At 40.7% G+C, this 15935-nt stretch overlaps 2 protein-coding genes across 3 annotated transcripts; both read right to left on the bottom strand.

The window, feature by feature from the left end:
• Positions 1-810: 810 nt before the first annotated feature.
• Positions 811-3848, bottom strand: LOC102712026. The gene is made up of 3 exons (XM_040529996.1): positions 3532-3848; positions 1708-3006; positions 811-1345 (listed from the first exon to the last, which is right to left on the bottom strand). The coding sequence occupies exons 1-3, from the start codon at positions 3712-3714 to the stop codon at positions 1118-1120; spliced, it is 1710 nt and encodes a 569-aa protein (XP_040385930.1). The 5' UTR covers positions 3715-3848; the 3' UTR covers positions 811-1117.
• Positions 3849-7483: 3635 nt separating this feature from the next.
• Positions 7484-15298, bottom strand: LOC102712304 (ABC transporter B family member 4-like). Of its 2 annotated transcripts, XM_006644233.3 has the most exons (13): positions 15186-15298; positions 15013-15118; positions 14733-14787; positions 14356-14531; positions 13039-13260; positions 12712-12950; positions 11552-12077; positions 11207-11480; positions 9833-10496; positions 9208-9436; positions 8851-9117; positions 8471-8734; positions 7484-8374 (listed from the first exon to the last, which is right to left on the bottom strand). In XM_006644233.3, exons 3-13 carry the CDS (start codon positions 14779-14781, stop codon positions 7730-7732), a joined length of 3555 nt encoding a protein of 1184 aa, XP_006644296.1. In that variant the 5' UTR covers positions 14782-14787; positions 15013-15118; positions 15186-15298; the 3' UTR covers positions 7484-7729. The 2 variants fall into 2 exon arrangements, with proteins under 2 accessions (XP_006644296.1, XP_040377103.1); XM_040521169.1 differs by lacking the exon at positions 15186-15298 and having other exon boundaries at positions 14955-15167.
• Between the last annotated feature and the right edge of the window lie 637 nt (positions 15299-15935).

Raw genomic sequence — 15935 nt, 5'->3', positions numbered from 1 at the left:
GTACCCATTTACTCATTGGGTACTACTTTTGACCCAATAAATACCCGTGGGTATTAAATAGGGAACATAACCGATCCTATTAGGGTTTTTACCCGTGGGTAAATGGATATAGTTGCCATCCCTACATAGGGGGTGTTTGAGACTTAAGTCCCTTGTCCCATCGTATATTTAGATATTTATTATAAATAGTAAATGTAGACTATTAATAAAACCCATCAATAATCTTGGACTAATTCGTGAGACGAATCTATTAAGCCTAGTTAATTCATGATTAGCCTATGTGGTGCTATAGTAAACATGCCCTAATATGGATTAAATAGGCTTACAAAATTTGTCATGCAAATTAGCTCTCATTTTTGTAATTAGTTTTATAATTAGTCTACGTTTAATATTTATAATAAGTATACAAACATTCGATGTGACGTAGGGCTAAAAAGTTTAACCTCATCTAAACACCCCATACTTACGTACTCACATGAATTCGTGTTACTATTGAACGTTTACGTATACATCTTTTCGTTTTATTTTATATTTATAAGCTGAAAATTTAAATTTTTAACATTAAATTTAAATTAATATTAAGTTGATTTTATTTTTTCCACCAAAACTTATATTTTAGCTTTACCTAGATCGCTAAGAATACACATATAAAAATTTTATTTATAAGTTATTTTTCATTTGTCAACAATCACCCCCGAACTAGTTAAATGAGCTAGTGTTCCTTCTGTATGGAAACACTCCGCCGAACGAAATTATCATCCACTGCAGCAGAAAACAGAACACTACTCATAAACCATTGGAGTAGACACGCAAAAAGGCACGGAAATGGACGTTTCCAATAAGGCTCCTGAATATGATAAAGCTCCGGAATAGATGATTTGTATACAGAAGGAAGACTGGAAGACAAACAGATAATGAACACCACCACCGCGTTCCATTGTTCCATCGCAACACAACACAATGGTAAATTTAATCAATGACAGGATATATGTATTGAAGGACAATAATATCTGGTCCAGCAGCGCTGAAACTTTCCTCAAACTTCATAGCCTTCGTCATCGAAGCCCAGCAGGCTAAAGCACATGTCATCCTGCTCAGAGCCAATGCTTTACAATGGTTAGCTCTTCTGGTGCACAGCAATTACATGAATGTCCATATCCTTCAGCATGACCGACCGTCCACACGAATCACATGGTGCAGTCCTGGATCCACAGATACTCTCATGCTCACACATGTCGCGAAGCCGATCCCGAGCATCCAGTGGTTCTCCACCAGCTTGAACAGTATCGCCACAAAAACGGCACACTATCAAGCGCAAAGGGCAGGCTGAGGATTGGTGCTGAACCTGAGATTAAAGAACATAACAAATTAGCCATGTGACTTTCAACATTACCAGTAAATACAGTAACTATTTGAAACAAAAGCTGGTGATTTCTCTAAAATTTGTACTGGTGACGAAGATGAGCAATACTCATACAAGTAACTACTGAAAGCATTGGCAATGAAAAAATATCATGTAAACAAGATTATCACATCTAAAAGGCATGTATTGCAATAATTCTTTTCAGAAGTAAAGACAATGTCTTATTCTGGGTAACTGTGAGTACACAAATAACCGCAGATTCATTGAGTAAGAACTTCAAAAGTTGGGTAGGAGAATTCAGAAGATAGCATGTTTCAAAAATATAACTAAGGCAAAATACATACCATATCTTCCTTTTCTAGAACCACCCCACAGGGGCATTGTAGTGGCTCATGGAATACTTTCATGTGCTTCTCCATTTCTCTCTGCTGGAAAGCTTGGCCACACTTGTCGCAATGCACGTGATCTACTGCTTCCTCCTTTCGAAGAACAACACCACACCCATGATGTGTGCAAACAACATTGTGTCTCACACAGTATGCTTCATGAAGTAGTGAAGTTCGGCTGGATATATAGCGTTTGCAGTTATTACACACCACTGAATCAACATCAACACTAGATGAGGCACTAGCCTGATCACCAATCCTTTGGCTATTAAGCACATCTCTAATAGTTACAGAAAGTTGGTATTTAGTGGTTCCCTTGAAACCATAAACTCCAATACTGTAGGTACCACTGACAAGACTAGCATCCCTTGGTCTCAGTACGAGGACCTTAGATCCCATTTCATGAGAAGACCATTCATGACGGTGCTGAGTTGGGAATACTAAAGGATGCCTTGATACATAAATATCAGTGTCCCCACCACTTGTATCAGTCTCTATCTTAACCTCAATATTTGCAAGCCCAGAGGCTACCTTCTCACCCATAACTTCATCTACGAGAAATTTGTAATACCTAAACTTCCCTTCTTCCACACCTCCAGATTCAACCTTCCCAGTCTCAAGTGGCACAAGCACATGCTGATTGTCTACATTGTCCAAAACTGAATCTGGTCCTTCGATATCAACTTCCACATCCGTCTCCAGGACAGAAACACTTGATGCAGGCCTCAACTCAAGAACCTTTAACTTGTACTGCAGTTGCCCATAATTGACCACAACAAAATCATTTTCAGATAGCGTTGCATGATTGCGGAGTGCTGTTTCAAGGACAGCTCTATGGTTAGGAAGATCTGAGAATCCCACTCCTTCAGGCTTCAGCTTTGCATATGTCCCTTTGGGTAAACTGACATACCTAACCACAATCAGAGGAACATCTGGGCTATCACCCTGGAACAGATTGTTCCACACATGTGGTGTGAGTTCTGCAGAGCCTTCCCTTGCAGTGAATTCAAGAACACCGCAACAGGTTGCCTCATTGGCGTCTTGATCTTGAGTAGCACCCGGAACTCTGTTGCTAACCTTTGACAACCTGAAGTACATGGGACCTTTGTCCAGTGCTCCTTCATCAGATAATTCCTTAAATGACGATGGTGGCAACTTGATCTTATCCCCAGGACCTTCATATCGCAGCGCTTCAAACATATGTGAGAATGAAACCCCCTTTCCAATTTGTATCACCTCTTCCATCTTTTGCTGAGCCTATTATACAAATACTCAAATCATTAACACGAGACAGTGCCACATCAAGACTAGGCATCAAAGAAGACAAGTGCACGCATTTTCATAAATTGTCGTGGGAAGCAGGTAGTCCAATTGAACAAGTTTGGAACAATCAAACATTCAATATGTCCACTAAAGTATCAGCAAAGGTTTGCTCTCTAAGCAGACAATAACTGAAATCGTTGTTACTTTTTCTTCAAAAGAAGAAATCATTGTTTCCAACAATAAATGGACATTAGGCGATCAAGTGAATGCATACCCTATGCATAACATTTAAGTTTTTGGGATCAAATTTGGATTTCGAGGGTTCTCGACTCCAAACGGGGGAGAAACCTATGACAAGCAAACAGGATAAAAGCAAACCGTGACGCGAAATGGATCAACGGACGGGAGCAGATGATGAGCGCGCCGACCTCCCCCAGACCCTCCATGCGATGCTAACCCTAGAGTTTCCTACCATGAGGGATCATGGAAACGAGAAAACCACCTAACGGAGAAATTTACCTCTTCCTGCGCGCGGGCGGCGTCGAGGCGGCGCTCGCGGTGGGACGCCTCGAGCGCGTCGCGGCAGCGCGCGGCCTCGGCCCTGGCGCGGCGCTCGCGGTCGGCCTTGGCCTTGGCGCGCTGCACGCGCTCCCGCTGCTCGCGCTCCAGCTTCTCCCGCGCCTTGCGCAGCTCGAAATCCATGGCCCCCCGCCGATCCCCGAACAAACACCCGATCCCCTCGCTTGTTCCCCCTCTCCTCCTCTCGTCGTCGTCGTCGGCGGCGGTGGCCGTGGGAGGGAGAAATTTATGGGAGGCGTCGGGTGTTGGGAGGAAGCTTCTGGTGGCCGCGTGAGGCGTGCGGGCTGGAGAAGGTAGACGTAACTGCGGACGCACGGCCGCCGCTGAGCAGGCCCCACCTGTCAGAGAGTGTGACATAGAATTGTATATAAACTTAAAATTTACCCTCCTATTTTTCCATTGACTTTTTATTTACGCACGGTGATTCGCCGTATTAAAAAAATGTGTAAATATGAAAAGTACAAGTGAAGATTATAATTATTTTGATAATAAATCAAATTATAATAAATAACTAACAATCATATAGTTTTTTTTCATTATTCGCTTAAACTAAACAGTCGTCTCGACTGTTTAGACGGGGTGTAAATGGTAGACAGCGTGAATGTGTCTCCTCTATCAGCTAAACAAACAGGAACAATATTTAAACATGCTAGAGGAGACAGTAGTCGACCTATTTAGATGGTGCCGATCGTTGATTAAATGTTGATTTGGTGATGCAATTTTTTTGGCGATGGCAACACACACCGCCATACTTGCAAATAACATCATGTGTGTGGCGTCCACAGCGCAGCAAAGGCAAAATACGAAGGGGATTAGGGTTAGACACCATCAGAACACCGTCGCCAGTTCTTTCTTCGGTATGACAACACAACGGCGCCAGGCTTCGCCTCCCTCTCTGCTGCTGCTCCTCCCCTCTATTGCTGCCATCTCGTCTAAAATGTTTTATCCGTCTAAACACTAGACATTAATTAACCGTTGGACTGGTACGTCTAGGTGAACACTAAATGTTTTAAACATAACGAATGGTCACCATGGATATAAAATTCAATAATATTAAATAAAAAATATCGAGGGGTAAGAAATAGATGTTACTACACCATATTATCCCATGAGATCAATATGGTAGTACTTCGCTACCAAAATCTAATACCTATATGTCTGGTACATCTAGAATCATTACAATAATATTGAGTTTGCTACTATGGTATTATGTACTATCTAGTTGTGGAGGAAGGAGGGGCCGGTATGGGTCATCTCTCCCCTCACCCCACCAACATGCAAATTTTCTTTAACCTCCGTACAATTTTATTTTAAAAAACTAGTATGATATTTTTATATATAGTTACAATTGATCAACATATGTACGTGTTATAGATTTAAGGAACAAGCTATAGAGATTCTTACTTTGTGTATTTTTTTATGCCAAGGATTCATTTAGTTCAAAATTGACAATGTGTTCTCTAACATTGAAATTCTAATATGATGATTTTTGTCTATCTTTTAGTTTCAAATGATTCTTTGTTAGCACTTTCTGTTAATATGGTCATATGAGTATGAAAAGTCAATATATTGTTTCCTTGCCTTTCCAACATCACATATATTTTTTTCCCGACTTCATCTTTGCTAGTACCAAATCTAGTACCAAAGTTACCATGTTATGTCAGTACATGGTATCCCATTGGGCCAACAAGATATTGTTACCTAGTAAATTTAATTCATCAGGTATTTATTATGAGGGTAGAAGAACCCATTTTTGGAATGATATATGTCTGGGATACCAAGCATGACACCCTTGGTAATGCTAATAATTATTTGTATTGATATTAATCTGATCTGCACAAAAACACATTAGTATAGGTGAAGAGGCATTTGAAACAAGGACAAGATCTTTCATAAAACCGACCACATCGCCTTGTGCTCCTGTACCACTAGGCTCCTCTAGATCTAGCGTGTCATCGATAGAATCAAGTGGGAGGAGATACGAAGTTGTAATTGTGGCTTGCTTGCTCGGCATCATGGTCAAGAAGAAGGATGAGAGGGGAGAGGCATGGTGGCACTGCACTAGGGACATAGATGGGGTCACCATGATGGCTGGTTAGGGGAAAAGGAGGAGATAGATCCCTTATCCTTCCACCGCTTTTCTCCCCTTTCGCTTGCATCAACATTGATCTGGTCTACCGATGGCCACAGTTGTTGTGGCGCTCACGAACTCCTCTATGGTCCATCTCATGACCTCCTGACTTCATTTCCTAGGCCCACTAAGGCACCCATGCTCATGTTTGTCATGAGTTATTTGCAGGTATTGAGGGCCTAGTGGGAAAGGTATGGCACCCGCCGTACCCTGATCCCAGTGCTAGCACCACCTAGCGATACCCTATGACAGTTTTCTCTCCGTCGGCAGTGAGAAAGAGAAGTCAACAGAAGTAGCCGGCTATAAGCGTTGGCACCATAATGTGTGTCGTCGCCGTGGTACGCAGGAGCATGCGGTCAGGCTAGCAATGGCCCATGGGCCATGGCCCACTCAAATGATGAACTTGTGCCTTCAAACCTGGAGGCTGGCCTTGAAGACGGAACCCTAACTGAGCCGCCACCCTCCATGAGTCATGTCAAGCGGAGGCAGAAAAGTGAGAGACTGAAGGGAGGGTGGGATGCTGAACACACAGCGCCGGATCGATGACAGATCGTAGACAGGCAACAGGGGCCATCACTGTTGGGCACTGTCACAAAGTTTACTCGACACTGAACTTAAACTATATACTGGCCCCAGACGCGCCGTAGTGCTGGATGACATATCGCAGACAGGCAGCATGGGTCGTCGCCATCTGACCGAGCCACCAACTCGCTGTCAGAAAGTTTACTCAACACTGAACTTAAACTATATACATTCTGTCACAACTCACACGAAGAAAAATCATGAATTCAGTCCTATTTGAAATAGTTTATACTACTCAATCCCAAAATAACTTTATTTTTAGTCGCTATACATATCAATTCAAAATTAAAAAAAAAACTAGAATATCCTCTATTCCAATACAAATGTCCCCCACATTCTGTTATTCCAATGCAAATGTCTTCTACTTTCTCTAACTCTAATGCAAATGTGTCATGCTTTCTCTAACTTCAATGTATTAAATACATGAAAGATGAAGTCTTTGTGAGATAAGTGAAGGAAGGAAAAATGAGATTATTTTGGAACCTAGGTAAGAATAAAATTCCACAAACCCTTGCAAACCTAAAAGAATGTTGTACAATGTTGGGTAAAAACTAAAAACGCAAGTTTATAAGTGATCTTTGTGCTTGTGAAGATTCTTGAGCAAGCGGAGCTGAAAAAGGTGGTGAAAGATATTGCCAAAAATACAGAGTCGATCCTTGGATACAAAGATATTGCCAAAAATCTTCCTATGACACATGGAAAATTAGGGAGTCTGCCACATGGATATTCTGGAATAGTAAGTATTGAAGAATCAGTACAAGAATTTTTTTTTCTTCTAAATTTGAAAGAAATTGTGTTGACAAGAAACCTCTATGGAATTGGGGAGCCATCAGTTCGTCTCATATCTCCAAGAAGTTTTACTTATACCAGATATTAGTCTAATTCAGTTAGTTGTTTTGAACATTTATACATATATGGAATTACTTTAACCAATATTGAATCCAAATTGGTCCAATTTCAACTCCATGATGTGCTCAACTCAATATCAACTATGACACTTAGTTTTCAACTTTTCTTCTGTAGCCTAGAAGGCAACTTTTCTCGGGTTTTGGCTATCTTGGATTTCTTTTTTCTTAATTGCATTGAATGACACAAAATGTTGATACACGTAATCTGACAACAATCCATAATAGATCTTCTGATTCAACCTGTATCAGAAATAATAGCTGCAGGGACCTATTTCTGAAAAACATTAACAGCCAAAAGGCTGTAACATTCACATATACTGAGATGATGGTACTCACTGTACGAAAATTAAATAGATACAAACTGAGCATGTCGTTCATAGTAATTGCACATTAAAAGACTGCATAAGGAACGACCCTTTCCTAGTAAAAACATGCATACACAAACCTTTGGAACCCAGATCAACAATCATCAGTGTCCAGTTGAAGAAGAGTGGTTTCAGGCTTTCAGAAGGTTATGTTATGTTGAGCTTGAGCTAAGCTCAACAAGTGAACAATAGATTCCACCCTTTACCTGCATCAGTTCTTCATGCCTCCCTTTCTCCACTATTGTTCCATCCCCAAGGACGCCGATGATGTCGGCGCCTTTTATCGTCGACAGGCGATGCGCCACCACCACGGTAGTCCTCCCGACCATCACCTGGTCCAGCGCCTCCTGAACCACGCGCTCCGATTCGGTGTCCAGAGCACTCGTTGCCTCATCCAGCAGCAACACCCTGGGGTCCTTCACAATGGCTCTCGCAATGGCGACCCGCTGCTTCTGCCCACCTGAGAGCTGGATCCCTCTCTCGCCAACAATGGTGCTGTACCCATCAGGCAGCCCAGATATGAACTGGTGCGCGTTCGCGGCTTCGGCAGCAGCGATGATCTCGTCTTCAGACACATCGCCTTGCTTCCCATAAGCTATGTTGGCATGGATGGTGTCGTTGAACAGTACTGGTTCCTGCGCCACAAGCCCAATCTGTAGACGGAGCCAGCTAACCTTGAGAGTCTCAAGCTCCACGCCATCAAGAAGGATCTTGCCAGCGTCAGGGTCGTAGAACCTCTCAAGTAGCGAAATCACAGTGGACTTCCCGCTTCCACTCTCTCCAACCAGTGCAGCAGTCTGAAAAGATAATCTTTGTCAATTAAGTTCTGCACCAGCTAGCAATCTGTAAAGGAACAGAATATTTACTTTTTTTTAGTTCAGACAAGAATCAACCTTTCCAGATGGAATGCTCAAGTTTAGATCCTTGAAGATCTGAATATTTGGGCGTAAGGGGTACTTGAAGCACACATTCTGGAATTCAATGTCACCCCTGACACTTGCAATGACGGCACCTTCATCTTTGCTTGCATCAATCTTGGATTTACGGTCAAGAATTTTGAAGACAGAAACCACTGATTCATTAACACGTCTGCTTTCTGAGCCTATTGCACTTGTTCTTGATATTTCATTAATACCCAAAACTAACACGAAGAAGACCTAGCACATGATCAGTGAACCAAAATGTCAACAATGATCAATACTATGTAAAACGAATGAGTTCACACTGGCAATATGACCAACACTATGCAAAATGAATAAGAATGAGCTCGCACCCTAAACACTTCAGCAAATGTTGCTGCTCCTTGGTGAACAAACTTTGCTCCAACATAAAAGCAGAGAGCATATGAAAAGTAGAACACAAGGTAGGAGAAGCCAAAACCCAAGGCACCAACAACTCCTTCCCTTATTCCTTGCCTTATTGGAGATACACATTTTTGCTCATAGGCATTCATCACCTTTTGTTGAGCACAGAATGACGTGATGGTTCTGATGCCTCCAACTGCCTCAGTTGCTACCTGAGTTGCATCTTCATACTTTGACTGCATTGCACAAAAATATTAGGCAAGACAACTTTCAATGTCATGGGGCACCTATTTGAATAATATTCATCATTAATTCAAGGCATGTACCTTGGCATTTTTATTGAAACCTTTCAGGAACATCATTTGAGCATAGGCCTGGAAACCCACCAAAGGAACTACCACTGTTACGATCAATGCCAGCTTCCAGTTAGCCACCATTGCTATCGTAAAACCTACTATTATGGTCGATAAAGTCTGGAAATTTAGTCCCAAACTATCCCCAACAAGACGCTTCACGTTCAAAGCATCAATAGATAGCCTTGCACCAATTGATCCACTAGAAAAGTTGAAACTCGTATAAGTACACCTGTAAAAATATATTGCTAGCTGACAAGTATAATGCTTTCCCTTTTTCACTTGGAAAAAAAATTAGTACCCATCATATTTTAACAAAGCCTTTATGATATGTTAATTTTAAAATTTTAATTTCTGGAATATGTCTTCTAAAGAATTTCGCACTGAAATATTAAGAAAAATCTATATGCCAGGTACCTGTTTGGTATTTTTAAATTATTTTCTTTGCACATTTGGTTTAAATGCTTGAGAGAATTAACAAGCATACTAGTGTAATAACCATGCAGTTGTGCATCTTGATTCTTGAAGGAAATTCGGATATAACAAGTCCTAGGACAAAATGTAGCATGTCATGATTAGAGAGAGACAAAATGTATACCTAGAGTTTTCAGGTTGATCAAACCAGCTGATCTCCTGGTGCATGACACTTTTAAATGTCAACGATCGTATGCGCTCCACAAGCTTACCACCTGCTAGTCCAAACAGGAAGTACTCTGTTGGAATAATAAGAAATGTAGAAATTCCCAGCACAAGAAACATGCTTCCCAATAACCTGGAACCCTTCAGTAATTCTAAAGGTGGCTCATAAAACGTCTTTATTGCACTTGAAACCAGTATACCGAAAATAGGAAAAATGACTCCATGCATTGCAGCAGTTATAGAACCAAGTGCAAGAACAAAAGCCTCCGGTTTGTTTAGATAGAACAGGCGAAGGATCGAAGCTTTCTCTTGGCAATCAGGCATTTTGTCTGTAGTCTCCTGAATGTTCTGACCATCATTGGCCTCCATGCGATCAGATAATCCACAAGTAGATGTCAACGGATGGGAACCATTTTGCCCAAAAGAGGAGCTTTTACTGGTTGATTTCCTGAACGAGATACTTTGGCTTCTTGTTTTGCTATTTGTAAACCTAGAGTCAAAACCATTTCTCGTTGTCATATCAGAGCCATCATTAGGTACCACAGCTTCCCGCAGAGTCTCCTGGAGCTGAATCAGCTGAGAGTAAGCACCTTCAGGAATCTTCATCAATTCTTCGTGTGAACCTTTCATAATTCATAAACAACTGGTATTAATGCATTATGCAGCTTGTTGAACAAAAAGGGGTACCATTTTGATGATGATCAAATGAGTCGGCTAATATGGTACAAAAACAGTGGTACACAAGTAAACTATTGCCTCTATCTGTTTATTAGGGGTCTGAAAGAGCTTTTATTTAGTCTCTTCATGTCAACTCGAATTTATCTAGTGAGCTGAATCTGAAAGATTACAAGTGTCGAAATAAATACATTTTTAAGATTTTTTGAAACATAAACACAAGGACAATGTTACGGTACATTTTAATTGTAGAGGCAGTAGTGTAGTAAAATTTATATCTAACTATATATTTTTATAAGTATATTAAATATTTTATTCAAATTTTGGTAAAAATATATTTACTAATTTATCTATTTTAAAATAATATATAACACACAATTTTATTGCAGAGTTACATATTTTAGTTCCAATTTATCCCTATAGAATTTTTACTACACATCCTAGCAGTGTAGTATAACAAAATCAGATCCGTTGAATACAAAGTAATAAATGGTCCACAATCATATGAGGGTACCCTAAAAAAATCCAAACACAATACTATGAATGTGCACAGTGGTGACATGCAGACCTATGTAGTAAGTAATCTCTAGGGATAAGGATTCAAGTTAATCTCTTCAAAAAAAAAGTTAATCTCCGAAGAAGTATTTGTATGGTATACCTTGCTCCACCAGCTTTCCATGATGTAGAACAGATATCATATCAGCATTCTTTACTGTGCTTAGGCGATGTGCAACGATAATTGTTGTCCTTCCTGACATTAACTTGTTCAAAGCTTCTTGAACTGCCCTCTCAGATTCCATATCCAATGCACTAGTTGCTTCATCAAGCAGTAAGATCCTAGGGTTTTTTAAAATCACTCTAGCAATTGCTATTCTTTGCTTCTGCCCTCCGGACAATTGAATTCCATGTTCACCAACCATCGTTTCAAGACCCTGCAATATGTCATGATGTTAACTAACAACTAGAATGGAATTAACATCAAGAACATTTTACTTTTGCATACATTTGATAACTTATCAATGAATTTTTCTGCATTTGCAAGCTCGATTGCTCTATTGATTTCTTCAATAGTTGGGTCCTCCTTTCCATAGGTGATATTTTCCCTAATTGTACCTGAGAACAGCACTGGTTCTTGGCTGACAAGACCAATTTTTCTTCTTATCCATCCAAGATTTATTCTTCTAATGTCAACTCCATCAATTAACACTTCCCCAGACTGTGGATCATAGAATCTCTCCACCAAACTGATCACAGTTGACTTCCCACTGCCACTTTCTCCTACTAGGGCCATTCTAGTGCCACTAGGTACTTGCAAGGAGAATCCATCAAATACCAAATGTTCAGGTCTAGAAGGATAGCTGAAGTACACATCCTTGAGTTCAACATCACCCTTGACATCTTCAAGTATGACACCTGTGGTACAACATGCATCAATATCCGGTTGTCTTTCAACTGTTACAAACATTCTATGTGCTGCTCCTTGGCCTCCTGCAAGGGCTGTTATTGATGATGTCACATGACCTAAGGACCTGCAGAAAGATTAACTCAAACCATATACCATACAATTTGAAATAGATATGTAAATACCTTATTTCGCATTTTAGTGATTTTAACTTTGCTGGAAAGTTTAGCTAGCTGTCCAGTAAGTGTTCCTTTGGGAAGTGTTAACCAAAGATATTTTGAATTTATCAAATGGAAGACACAAGGATGTACATCAGTACATCCATGGAGAAATATGGCTCATAAATCATCAAAATAATTATCTAATTTTGTTTTAAATTACGATTTATCAGTTGTTTCACTTATTAACCAAATACTCACTATGGTCACAAATACTTGTTTTGGACACACAGCCTCCTAAATGTAGTATGGTTACAAAACCAAATATAATATATTATCATATTATAAATACATATACGATTTTCATGTACCCAACTAAACAATTAAAAAGATATTAATATTACAAGCTTCCAGAGTGTTTATGAGTACAACTAGTAACTAACAAATTATAAACTAACACTACATTGCTCCTGACCTCTTGCTATGTACAGATTTACCATAATCCGCATCATCCACAACTCCACGTATACAATATATTTGGGCAAAATGTTATATAGTTCATTCAAGCATATATTGGCAACCAAGATTGAAGTATGAACTTACATTGCACTTATCATGACAGCCATTATAACATTAATAACATCACCACCATTGTATCCTTTCTCAACTATCAACCTAGATCCATACCAAACTGCCAAACCATAGCTGGAAAAAAATATTAAGATTATGGAACCTAGTCCAAGGCCATTAATAACACCTTGTTGTAGACCAGATTCATATGCTTTTTTAATAAGCATATTATATGTGTTTATAGCTTTCTTCTCACCACTGAATGCAACAACCTTCAATTCAAAGCATAAGAGGATTCAAAAGAACTGGATTAATATACTTGAGATAGCAAAAGAAATATAAGCATCGACCAATACTCACTGTTCTAATGGACCCAATGGTTTGTTCAACCACAATACCAGCATCACCATATTTTAATTGCATGTGGGTGGACCGTTTTGCTATCAACCTCGACATAATTGCACCAGCCACAGCAACTGGAGGAATGCTTGAGAGCATAACAAGTGCCAAGAGCCATCCTCTCACAAACGCAATAATGAAGCCACCAAAGAAAGTAGACAGGAGTTGGATGCACTTCCCAGCCTAATAGAGAATATGTGTAGAATAAAATTTACATGTTGTTATATGCTAATACAGAAAGAGTACATGCACATATTTTGGAAGAAAGATAATTAAATATAATGCAGTACTTGTGAGCAAGTTATTACCCCCTCCATATTTTAATAGATGGTGCGTTGACTTTTTTGTCACATGTTTGACTATTCGTATTATTCAAAAAAATTGTGCAAATATGTAAAGATTTAAGTTATAATTAAAATATACTTGGTAATAAATTCAATCACAACAAAACAAATCATAATTACATTTTTTTAATAAGATCAGTGGTCAAATATATGCGAAAAAGTCAACGGCATCACCTATTATAATACGGAAGTAATATTATGCAATTCACATTCACTGAGCAAAAATCCATCAATTGAATTTCACAAAAAGAAAAGATTCATTGAATTCATAATACTGCTCCATATGATATATCATTATGTCTTCACTTGCGTACATGCAACGATGGTGCCTTTTAGTTATTTTTTATATCCTTTCACCATTTATATAGTGACCAAATTTTACTAGAGTTGAGCATAAACTCGTATTTATGTAATTGAAACAACGTTTGTACTTTTATTCACCGTTACTAATTATTTAACAATTCACCATTAGGTCTTCTTTTTCAGCTGCTAATTATTCTCTAAGGGACTGTTAAATCAATACTGATGAAATATTTTATCTCAACTCAATAAAAGAAGTTGGTTATATTATTATGGTATCCTGTAGACCTGTACAACAACAACCCTAAATTACTTCAGTTGATCTCATGCACACAAAACTATGTGGGCATGTGCTGTTCGAGGGGTTTTCTCAATGGATTGGGTTTTCTGCACAAATAGAAACAGAAAAACAGAAGAGGGCAGAGGAGGTGAGGGGAGCTCTCCAACAATGGCAAACTTAACTAGGAACGGCTGATTATGCTTATTTAGAGATTAGCTCCTGGCAATAAACCAGGCAACTTTCGCACCAAAAGCTTTACTATATCCCTACACTCTTTGACATATCCGACATGGGCAGAAATATATTTTTGGCTAACCAATTAGATTTCACAGTTAACACTGAAAAAAAGTCTACCTTTTCTCCAATGGCATCCTGAATGAGGAATATGTCCCCTGACATCATCTCAACTACTTGCCCAGTTTTCATTTCCTTGTCGAAAAATGCAATGTCCTGTCTCAGTATTGCCTTGAGATACATGGTCCTAATTCGTGCTGCCTGTCTCTCTCCGGTGATTGTCCAACATGATACCTCTACCAAAATATCAAACAAGTAAATTAAGTATTGTTTCTATCAATATTACCAATAAAAACCTCTGGATGAAAGCACTGCAGTATTAGTAGCCGTGTTGTACATTTTTATTCACAAATTTCTATCTTAAAAGATAAAGTAAATTTCTACACAAGGATAGATGTTTAAGATATCCTGTTTTCTCGCGTAGGATAGCCACTTACGAAGTGCTGAAGCAAGTCCTGCTCCAACACCAAGGTAGATAAACTTCATGATAACCTGAAAATAAAAAGGAGTAATTTAATTTGCCAACAAGAAATTTAAAAATCATTGGCAAAAATAAGCACAGACAATTTTACACCCCTGCGGTACAGACTACTGCTCTATGTGAAGACAGATTCTTCTGAAAGAGTATTTTGTCACTTAGTCCATATTTAAATTGGAACCTGCTCATTTGTGAACACTCATAAAAGAAGAGTTTTACTCCCATCATTCCTTTTGTACCTCGACGTGATGAGTGGCTCAAGCCCACCACGTCGGAGCTGGTATGCCACATCTCCCTGGACCACACCCTCCTTGAGCCACGCATGTCTTGCAGAATCCACCGGAGCTTCATCAAAAAGCATGTCAGAAGACAACTTTTTCAGACAGAGCGTGGTGTGAGGGCAAGGGAGAACCGGAGAAGAGGCAGAGAGCCGGGACGCAGCCACCGTCATCGCCGGGACTCGCCGCCGCCGCTGGGACTCGTCGCCGGCCGGCCGCCCTCCCCAGATCTACGGCCGCGGGCCGCCGAGGGGACGCGTCGCCGCCCGGCGCCCCTAGATCTGGCTGCCAAGGGGACGCGCCCGCCGCGGCCCGCCCGCCGTCCCCGATCTACTGCCACGGGCTACCGAGGGGACGCGCCGCTGCCCGCCGCCCCCAGATCTAGCCACCAAGGGGACGCGCCGGCCATCGAGGGTACGCGCCGCCGCCGAAGACACGTCAACCGCCGAGGACGCGCCGCCGTCCACCGCGCCGTCCGCTGCCGAGGAGAAGAAGAACCGGGAGAGAGGAGGAGAGATCGAGAGAGAGGGGAGAGACTCTGAAAGAGAGGAGAGAGAGGACACTTTGGAAAAAGAGAGAAAAGTTTTGGTGGGACCCATCCAAAGTATTGTGCACTGTGGAAGGTGTATCCTGATGTGGCTCTGTCCTACGTGGCATGACTTTTTTATCTGAGACCACGCGATAGAGGCACTTGCACTGTGTATGCCCTCAGGACTATCGCCTTCTTCTCCCCAACCCCAAGAAATGCTCGTTTTCAGTGGAGATCCCGCGTTCTTCCATGATCGATGGACGGTTCGCGCTCACCTCATACCGCTGCCGCTTCCGCAGGGGGAGCGGCGGCCGCGGTGGCGGTGTATCGTGTGTGTATGCACGCATCTCCCTTT

The sequence above is a fragment of the Oryza brachyantha genome, chromosome 1 (assembly GCF_000231095.2).
Source record: "Oryza brachyantha chromosome 1, ObraRS2, whole genome shotgun sequence".
Lineage (NCBI taxonomy): Eukaryota > Viridiplantae > Streptophyta > Magnoliopsida > Poales > Poaceae > Oryza > Oryza brachyantha.
The sequence above is the reverse complement of the archived record's forward strand: the minus strand, read 5'-3'. Positions and strand labels throughout refer to the sequence as shown.